At 42.3% G+C, this 10,792-nt stretch overlaps 1 protein-coding gene across 1 annotated transcript in view; it reads right to left on the minus strand.

Annotated features, from left to right (window-relative positions):
* Window positions 1-5,523: 5,523 nt before the first annotated feature.
* LOC107729464 (paired box protein Pax-8-like) overlaps window positions 5,524-10,792 on the minus strand; it is a 10,848-nt gene continuing 5,579 nt past the window's right edge. The window contains exons 7-9 of the mRNA XM_016540016.1: window positions 8,312-8,542; window positions 8,133-8,234; window positions 5,524-5,745 (exon numbers count right to left, since the gene is read on the minus strand). Of these exons, the coding sequence (XP_016395502.1) occupies window positions 5,678-5,745; window positions 8,133-8,234; window positions 8,312-8,542 (401 nt within the window). The 3' untranslated portion in view covers window positions 5,524-5,677. The remainder of the gene's footprint in view (window positions 5,746-8,132; window positions 8,235-8,311; window positions 8,543-10,792) is intronic.

A 10,792-nucleotide genomic window follows, 5' to 3' on the forward strand; every position in this document is an offset into this window, starting at 1 on the left:
ACCTCTGGATTCCTCCTCGTGCTCAGACGCGGCGGATGAAGTGTTAACTCTGGTTTGGATGGTGGCTGCTCTTCTCGCTCATTCTCCATCTGCTCCGGCGCACCTCATCGCTCCCCTGTGTTCATCTCCTGATGTTTGTTGGAGGTCGGCTCTCTTCCCAGATGGAGAGATGTGAGAGACGGTAAAAGCAAAGACTGTTTTAAAGACCACTGTGATTTTGCCACTTTACCTCTGTGAGTCAGTTCTGTTGGCACAGGTATCGTTTCTATTCATCCGTCCATGTCCTCACACTTTACAGTGGGTTTGTTGTCTTGTGTGTCATGTTAAGAAATGATCCATACTGATCAGATGTTCCCAGTTTAGATGAGGTTATGTAGGTTAAATGCAAACTTTGTTTGGGTTCTTTCATATCTCTTTCACTCACAGACTCTGAGCAAATGCTGATGATTCTGTCCCTCTCAAGCAGACTTTTATTTGTGTTGGTTTCTGCTAAAGTAGCCTGGGGCGTCTCAGCCGGTGACCTGAGTTTGGCCTGAAGACAATAACGGGCTCCATGCTTCATACTGAGGAGTGAAGCGAGCTAAATCTTCCACCCTCAATACCACGACTGAGGTGAGACCCCTGAGCAAGAACCGAACCCCCGATGGCTGCCCACTGCTCCGGGTGTGTGTTCACTGCTGTGTGTGTGTGTTCTTCACTGTGTGTTCATGGTGTGTGTGTGTTCTTCACTGTGTGTTCATGGTGTGTGTGTGTTCTTCACTGTGTGTCACGGTGGTGTGTGTGTTCTTCACTGTGTGTTCATGGTGTGTGTGTGTTCTTCACTGTGTGTTCATGGTGTGTGTGTGTTCTTCACTGACGGTGTGTGTGTGATCTAGACATCTTGATCTACTGAAGCACAATTTGTCCTGTTCAGCACTGTATGCATCAAAATAATTCTGGGTCATTCTCAGATAATGGTGCCATTTGTGAGAGAAAATTTCTTATTTTTTCTGTTTTGTTTGATTTTTTCCCCCACATAGTACCAGCTCTGTACCTGCCATATTACTCAATAAAAAGTTTATTTTTATTATTATTACTTTTTAGATGGCAGATTCTTAAAATGATGACTCTGCTTAAAATATAAAATAGGTCTTTAAAATCAGGTAGTATAGCTCCTTTCAACACCAAACATTATAACTGAAAAATAATATATGAATATATGACTTGATACCCGGCGTCCAGGCCAATGGAAATCACGTTTCTTTTTTTTCTTTTGTCATTGGTGCCAAATGGCGCATAACGGCCTCTGACACAAAGTAGATAAATATGGCATAATTCTTACTATTAGATCTTAAAACACAACAACAGCACTGACTGCTGTAAAGTGAAGCTGAGAGATCAAACAAATCATATCATATTGCAGTTACATTTACTGTATTACACAGGAACTTTTACTTTGCACAGCAAATTCAGTAAAGATCTCCTTTCATCTAAACTTGCTAGCAATGCTTCATGCATTATGAACTGGATATTTGGTATTGAAAACTGGAACTGTTATCCTGCCCATGCATCCGGCTGCTGACAATAAAACAATATCAATACTGAATTATAGCTATTTTATAAATATTAATTTAAAAAAATTACATTTGAATTTTTTTTTTTTAAATGTTAAATAACTACAAAATCTACAATATTTGTATCAACTTTGTTGTAATTTAGAATCATCTTGTAATAACTCATAGCCCATATATAAAAATTATACAACATACAATTATACAAAATTATTTGGACTGATTGTCTTATTTTGAGGCATTTAGAGTAAAAATAAAGCATGGTCCTATTTTATTTATTTTTTTACTTTTTATTATTTTTCTGAAAATGTAAAAGGAGAAATTCCTGACTTGCTTAAAATCAGACATCTGAATCAATATAAGATCCGTGTCCTGGCGGTGGTTTGAATGGTCTTGTTCCTCGAAGGCTCAGTTTAATGCCTCACGATCAGTGTGTGTAAATGTTACTGTGCACGCTGAAAACAGCACTGGGGTTCATTTATTTTTCATAATAAACTATTCCTGTAATTCTATAAAGTTTAGAAAAGAGCAAATGTTTTGGCTGCTTAAAGTTTCACTTTACAGATGATTCATCAGCGATTGTTCTGTTTTGGTCAACCTAAGTTAAACTCATAGAAATGTTTGTTTAGTGAACAATGTGAATTTGGCCAAATCCAGTGAAAGATGCATGACATGGAAACTGAGGAAATCCCTGTGTTACTTTTACACATGTTTGCTTGATGAACCTGTTGGCATTTATGTGTGCTCTTGAGGAATGCTGTCCGCTCCACATGAACCAAACGCACTATCCAAGACAATAAGCTCAACAGAAATTATCACTAATTAATTGGTATTGAAAAAGGCTGCAAATTTGATGTCATAAACTGACAGTGTTTGCTGCTGAAATCAATTAATGAGGCTGGTGGGTTCATTCACCCGATCTGGGTTAAGTGCTCTGTCAAAGCTACAGTGACCCGCTTGAGGAAGAACGATCTCATGATGTCAGCGGACACGGCTCTTGGTTCATTTTGGCATTCCGGCCGTTCTGGAGGGACTTGGAGTTTGTTGTTGACTACAGGTTTCCAGGCGTAAACGTTTATTCTCTCTTTGAAACACACGTGAAGTGTATTAGCACAGCAACAGCGAGCTGCGTTTTGGCCGGAGCTCCTGAAGGGCCCCTGTCTGCCTGTGCTTTGGCTCCTGTGATGATCGTAACACATGCCCTCTCCAGGGCCCTTGTCCTCTCTCAGCGGTTCCAGCCCGCTGACCGTATTGTGCTGCCGGACTCATTACTGGCAAACCCACAGCCGAGCGCCATGCTAATAGGCCTGAGGGAGGGCTGACGGTGTGAATGAGACACAAATACAGAAAGAGGCTGTTAAAAGAGACAGGGAGGAAGCATTATCATTGCCTTTATGGCCACATTCTTGTTTTTCTCACTCTCTTTGGATTCCAGCAGCATCAAGGTTTGATAGTTGCTGTCATTACGCAGTGGGCAGGAGCCCAGTTGGCATCGCTGGCAGACATTTTTTGAGGTTGATGACAGGAGGGGATTTTGTGTCATTTTTGCCACCATGAAAGGCACTCACACACACACACACACACATACACTTGTACATTTTTGTTCCTGGTTGTTAGTTTCTGCGTGCTTGAACACAGAAGTTTAAATGTTTTCAGTCAGTGCATTTACATGCACATCAATACAACACCACTAAAAATAGCTCATTGTATAAACTTGATAAAGCGTTTACGTGAGGTTTGAAATTACGGAGGTTTTCCTCCGGTTTTGACGTGAAAACAGGTATGCGCAGAAGAATCAGAGCAGCGCTGAAGGTGCAGAGCGGAATCAGAGGGATTTGCCAAAATGTGTGGCGATCGGTTTATACTTTAGTTAAGTACGGCGTTTAGTTTACATGTATTCGGGTTATGGGTAATTTATTTATGTGATGAACAAGGTAAAGAGTGAATTCGGCCGAAAACAAAATTTGAAAAAATAGGTTACAGCTTATTTATTATTTAAAAATAAAACTTCCTTATTTCAGCGATCGTAAAGTCGTCTTTTATTTTGTGCGTTGGGAAAAGGTAACAAAACGCCATGCAGCACCCGTTCAGATGAGTGCGTGTCTGTGTGATACAGGACTCTACTTTAACAGTTTTTAACTATATGCACCTGGGAGTATTAGCTATAATATTTTGTTTCAACGCCCGTAGTTGTGATTTTTTTTTACTCCCCGCGATTTGTTTCTCAAACTTTAATATTTCCATTTCTTTTATTTAATATTTCCATTATTTACAGTCTTCATCTTATCCAAGTACGAGCGCATTTCTTACAATCACTGTGCTAGGCCTAATAAAATGTAGGCTACTTGTTCTACATTCTCTTAGTGCACACTCTAATTCAAAATGCTGAACATATATAGCTTATGGGAAATGTTTTAATTCAAACTTAACTTAATATAAATAAAAAAAAATGTGTGTGTGTTACTCTCCCACTGGTGGTAAATTGTTGGTCTATCTTTGTGGTTCCAACTTTAGATGAAAACTTTGGCTGATCGCAAAATAAATGATAAACCAGAAGCGCCACGCAGAGCGCTGTGACGCGAGTGTGTGATATTACAGCTGTAGTTTCCCAATGTTAAGCTGATGTTATTAACACTCCGCTCGCCCCTACATTCAGAACTCATTCGAAAGCAAGTGAATATCGCGGGTCTGCGGCGTTTGCGCTCATTCATCACGGGATCCAGGTGGGCCGCGGCACCGGCGAACCGTGGCCTCGTTAAAGAGCCATTATAATGAGGCCACAAAGAGGAGAGAAATAATTGCAAATAAAAATAGGTGATGCAGAAAATAAAAAAGGAAATTAAACAGATGCGCATGTTTTCAGGATCATTGCTTTCGTCCCTTTCATGTGTTCAGTTAAACCGCTGACTGGCGAAAAATATGCAACATAATAAATTATGGTTTTCAACAGAAAGATAGTAGAAACACCATAATCATCACCGCCAGCTACCCTAGTCTAGCAGCAGGCTATGTTATAGGCCTATATAAAAGTTTGATCTATTTAAGAATAATAATTCGAGCTGTTTGCTCTTGTATTCTGACAGTACGGAATATATAATTACGCTTATTATTATTGTACAAGACAGGAAAAAGAGGAAAACACATGATTGTAGTTTGTCATGCTTTATTTAATTAAAAATAATTCTGTAGAAATTATTAATTTACATTTGAATAATATAATTAACAGTACAATAAAACGTAATCTCTGAAACTCAAAGCTCGTTTAATCACAGAAATATAAGCATGAAAATAAGCTGGAAAAAATAGAAGCGAGAATATAAACATTTTAAAACGAATGAATCCCCACACGGTTCAGCCCTAATAATCATGTAGAATATAAATTAATTTCATTTTAATAGGGGTTTCCTTCTCTACATTATTTACACATTTCCTCAAATCATCAAACTTCTGTAATGGTTGGGACTGAATATGCTGTTTCTGAATATGATGTTTTTGATAGTCATTTATTGATTTGTTGGACGATGGTGAAACGTGGCACATTGAAGAGAGAAATGTCCGCTTGTATAGATAAAATGTTATTTCTATCTCCTTTAAATATCTGCTGTATGAATAGCCATGAAGTCCATCCGAGATCAATTCATTCAGCTCGAATGCAAACTCAATAAAATGACCATTTGCTCCTTTCCCCAAGCAGTGAAACCGAGGAAGTGTCTCATACAATCCTTTATAACCTTTTAATTTCTATAGTTTATTTGTTCAATTGTGTGGATATAGTTGTCAGTTTGGTAGTATTTGTGAATCGTGTAGCTACACTTCAGATGTTCCAGCTGCTAAAAACAACGTTCGTGTCCAGTCGAGTGTTTCTGGCCATGAATATATGAAAACAGTTTGCAGGAATGTCTTTGGCTACAGAGAAATAAAAACACAGGCAAGAAATGCTCTGACGAAATAAAGATGTAAACGTGTGGCTGCACATGGCCTTTAATCGGGCCGTGAACAAAGGACATAAATAGTTTTACAGGCAATAAAAGGTAACGTCCGTCAATATGTTTTCGTTTTTCTTCACTCCTTGTGTCTTTCACTGGACGCTCCACAGTAAGAAGAGAAAGTTCTCCGGTTCTCCGGTACTAGAGATGATTGTAAGCAGTGGCGGAGGGCGGCGCGCGGGCGGCGGAACTGTAGTAATACGGAGAACCTGCAGGGGCGACAGTGAGCACTGTACAGTGAGCAGACATTTGTTATGTATCCCTGGAGCACAAAAGCAGTCATAAGCAGCACAGGTATATTTGTAGCAATAGCCAACAATACATTGTATGGGTCAAAATTCTCAATTTTTCCTTTATGCCAAAAATCATTAGTATATTAATTAAAGATCATGTTCCATGAAGATATTTTGTAAATTTCTTACCGTAAATATATCAAAACCTAATTTTTGATTAGTGATATGCATTGCTAAGAACTTCATTTGGACAACTTTAAAGATGATTTTCTCAATATTTTGATTTTGTTTGCACCCTCAGATTCCAGATTTTCAAATATTGTCCTATCCTAACAAACCATACATCAATGGAAAGCTCATTTATTCAGCTTTCAGATGATGTATAAATCTCATTTTCACAAAATTGACCCTTATGACCGGTTTTGTGGTCCAGGATCATATATTATTTTGTATTGTAGAAGCTTCAGTTAGCCTGCACTGTAATTCTAATTAAATCAGGAGCTGGAGGGCTAACAGCCGTCTTGTGACTGTGGCATTATTTCTTTCCACAGAAATGCTTGATAGCCTGAAGACACAAAGAGTTACTAGCAGAAGGTAAATTCACCTCAGAGGACATGTGACTGAAACTTTATGCAATAGTTGAAGGGCAAGGCGCTCCAATCTGGGTGTATGCACATGCATAGTGAAAACCCTCTACTAGACAACCATAACCATGTGTGGATGCCACATTTGCCAAACGGAGAGAAGTGAAAGTGCTCAGAGAGACTGCTGGACGTACTTAATATGCTGGAGTTGGTGAATCTCCAGGCGTCGCTGTAGGACGTGTAGGGCGCGTGGCTGTAGGTCTGGCCCGTGTATTCTGGGCCTGCAGATGAACACGCATCCGTTACAAACACATAAACGACAACAGCAAGCACACCACTGAACTCCTGACAGCAGACTCAGACTGTCGTCCTGCGTGAGGCGGCTCGAGCTCAAGCTCATCGTTCACTCGCGGTTAGAGGCGCTCGTAAAGCATTAATCCGGCGGGCCGGGCAGGTGGACTCACTGGTGCATACAGTCAGACTGCTTTAGCGTCTCTCCATCCCTCACTTCCTCCTTTACATTCTTACATCCTTACATTCTCCCTCTGACATTCTTTTTTTAACATTCCAATATCTAATTGGTAATTATGGGAGCCGGATTGAATCCCCCCTTCAGTGAGTAATTGTGTATGAACGCTTCCTCTCAGCGAGCCCACCAGAAAAATAATAAATCAGACCCTCTCATTTCGCGCTTGGCAGGGCAGACTTCATATGAAAAAAGAAAAGTCTGAGCAGCTCCATCGAGCTCTGCTGCATCTCCTCCTGCCATTTGCTCCTTAATGTTAATACTCTCTGTATACGCTTTCCATATAGAGTGTGCATTCATTCACAGGGCTAGTCTTTCTCTCCGTCTCTGTGGGGCCGATGGTCACGATCCCTCTGTGGGGCCCCAGCGGTCGGGTTAGAGAACTCCCGGACCTGCTCTACCGCAGCTAACCAGCTACTGATTAACCCACCCGTCCCTCTGTTAATCTCTAACCGGCCTCCCGGCGCTCTCACGCGCTCTGTGCGCTCCTCACATTTGACTGTTTTCAGAGAAACTGTGCTGATGTGAACGCTGAATCACAAAACTAGATTTTTACTTTGAGCTCACTGAGCAGATGTTTTATCCAAATGAGTAACATCACAAGCCATTTGTCATCAGAGCCAGATTCACAGCGTCTAATCTCTAAGCTCGAGCAGCGATGCAATGCAGAAAGGAAGACATATGATTCTTTTAATAACTAGGAATCGCAGTCAGAGCCTTTATGGCTGTGGATTTGTTGTGCAGTTGCTAGGCTGTTCTGGTTGGTTGCTAGGAGGTCACTGGCCCGTGCCTCCATTAGACTGTAGGCCTGTGTTTTTGCGCATGAAATTCGCTTCACAGACATACTTTGTAATTTGAATATCGTCTGAACTGAACACATCTGCTGTATTTCACAACAATTCACTGTGAATTTTGAACTCTAAGAATGAAATGGTTCAAGTTTGGTGGTTCAGACACATCCACCATATGAAAAATAAAGAGATTACAAGTGCAACATTTTCTCTGAACAGCCAGTGTCACTTCAATTAACTCCTTCCCCTAATTAGATATTAAATGTAAGGATTATATCATTAGATGTCAATATTGTTTTCGAGCACAGGACCTCGTGTTACGCCTCATCCAGACCAGAGACTGAGGCCTGAGCCGTAACCCATCCACATCAGAACAGAAAATGTTGCTTCAATAATTGTTTAGAAAAAATAGTGACCCTTGCTTTAACAAACAGCACATGGGAATTCATAAAGCTGACTCACCTGCTACCATCCCAGTGATGGTGGAGGAGGAGAAGCCGGTCTGCGCGGCCGAGGGGATGTGTGGAGGATAACCGGGCAGCATTGAGCTCGCCACATCTCTGCCTGAAACAAATCCCCCCATCCCTTAGTCTCACAGTCCACTGCGATGATGGATGCATGAGTGATGCGTGAAGCTTTACCTGCGATGAGCGGCGGGCTGCCGAACTGCCCGTGCACTGGGGCATGATGGGAAAATGAGTGGAAGCCATGAGATAAATGAGTGGCGTTGCTGCAGCTGTTAGCGATGGGTGCTGATGACGAGGTGAGCTCCAGGAAAGCTGCATTAGCGATGATGTTGGGGGAGGGGCTTGAGCTGTTCACCTCGGGTGACATTTCCTGTTTCAGACAGAGTGGGAGGGGCTGTAGAGCTTCTGGGGCGGAGCAACGGTTGACAGACAGGTGGAAAAATTAACGTATGAATGTTAATTGACGTGCAGCAGAATGGATTACAATAATCACACATATGCAAAACGGTGACAATAATGGTGAATACAACAATCAAATGAGTTATGAATTTGGGGAATACCAGACGGAGCGGTTTGCTACTTTTTGTGCAGTAAATGTGCCTCTCTTCTTGTAAATATCGTTCTGATGAGGAGAATAAATGAGGAACTAAAGGCATTTTCATGTGGATTATGGTTATTACCTGCAACCACTGTGTATCCCTGATGGGCCGCCAGGTTTCGACTGACAGCTGAAGCTCCTTTAGCCTCGTCCAGACTGCCGTTGATGAGTGAGAGAGGATAGAGCGCCTGCAGGAGAGAGAGAGTCAGTAGCTGAAGGTCTGCGCAGTGTCCGGGACAGATTTTCCTCCAGTACCTGCTCTGTTTTCCCGACTGCGGTCGGGCCGAACGTGTCGGAGCTGTAGTGGTGCCGCTCGAAGCCGCAGTCCAGGCGCTGGGATGAGAAGTGTTCGGCCCTCAGCTGTTTCCGGGGCCCTCCACCGCTGCCCTGAGAGTCCACGCTGTGCCGACAGCTCTCCTGATCGCCTGGCACAACACAGGTCTCCTTTATTTATATAGCGCTTCATACTATACTGATTGTGTCAAAGCAGCTTTACAGTGTCAGCAGGAAAATAGTGTGTCAATAATGCAAGAGGACAATAACAGAGTCATTTTCCAGCTAAAGTGATTGAGTGCTGTCATCATACAGTTAAGCTCTCTACTGTCTGTGCAATCAGTCAAGCGTCCCCAACTAGGCAACAGAAGCGAATTATTTATTTATTGACAACATTTGAACATTTCCGCAAAACCTGAAAAATGTGCCGCAGCAGATACAGATTCCACCGGTGACAGTCAGAGACTTTCTCACTCTCAGACACACGTGAACTAATTCCATTTCAATACGTTTGTTCCCATTGCTGCCATGCATTCTCCCTAAACCCATCTACTAATGCTACCTGGAATTTCATTTAATGTTTCAAGATCAAAATCATACCTCATGGAAACAGCAGTAAGGAACGCCGGAGCAGCATCAGTCAGTATGTCACAGTTCATTTGTTAAACTTCGATATGTTTAGCGTCTGCGGTCTGAATCGGTGCATTAGAGTGCGACTCACTGTCGTCGTGGCTCCTCTTGCCCTCGCCGCTGGTCTGTGGGATTCCCAGCAGGCCGCTGATGGAGTAGGTGGAGCCCAGGGAGTCCGACTGAGGAGATTCTGGAGGAGTGACGGCTGAACTGGGAACTGTCAAGCAAACAGACAGTTTTTTACTTTATTACTTCACTGAACTGAATCAGATATTATCGGGAAGTGTTAGTGGATGTTCATACTCAGCGTATGTCCAGGACTGAGGCCTTTGCTGTCCAGGGGAAGGTTGAATGGCTGTTGAACTTTTGTGCGAATAATCCTTCAAGAGAAGAAAACAGCGGGTTAGCAGAGTTAATCAAGAAGGAAGGTGAAATGTGCACAAAGAAAATGAAGGACACTGGCATTCTGTGGATGAGGTCAGGGGTCATTACCTGTTGATGGAGCTGACGCTGGGCACGGTGTCGCCATCACAAGCACCCTCGGCCAGCAGCCGGTCTCGGATCTCCCACGCAAACATGGTGGGGTTCTGCCGCTTGTACTCCGCTATCTTCTCCACCACTTTAGGAGTCGCCACTTTCGGCTTGGAGCCCCCGATGACTCCTGGTTTAATGCTGCCCGTCTCATAGTACCTAAAAGAGAAACGACCGTTAAAACAAAACTCACGTGAGTTTCGCTGACTGCTTTCACTGCTTCCTTCTGACACCCGTCTGCTCACTTAGTCCTCATTCATTTCTGCTAGATTCGATCTGCATGTGTATATCATGCGCTGTGCTGTCTATCGTCTTATAGATTGTATACTGTGTGTAATGTTAAATCAGGAGAACTTGATATATGTGTCTGATAACGTTATGGCATCCAGAGGAAAAAAAACAACAGAAAATACAAAAAATACCAGTATAGCATTTGCTACAGTGGAGCAGAGGAGACCTAACAAGCACTAAGAAAGGAAAAGTAGAATAACTGAAAGTGTTTGGGCCATCCTGTTGTTAGAGAGAGAGAGAGAGAGTGTGTGTGAGTGTGAGTGTGAGTGTGAGTGTGTGTGTGTGTGTTTGTGTGTGTGTGTGAGAGTGAGTGTGAGTGTGTGTGTGTGTGT

Source organism: Sinocyclocheilus rhinocerous, unplaced genomic scaffold, assembly GCF_001515625.1.
Source record: "Sinocyclocheilus rhinocerous isolate Xijiao unplaced genomic scaffold, SAMN03320098_v1.1 scaffold2085, whole genome shotgun sequence".
NCBI classification, from domain to species: Eukaryota; Metazoa; Chordata; class Actinopteri; order Cypriniformes; family Cyprinidae; genus Sinocyclocheilus; species Sinocyclocheilus rhinocerous.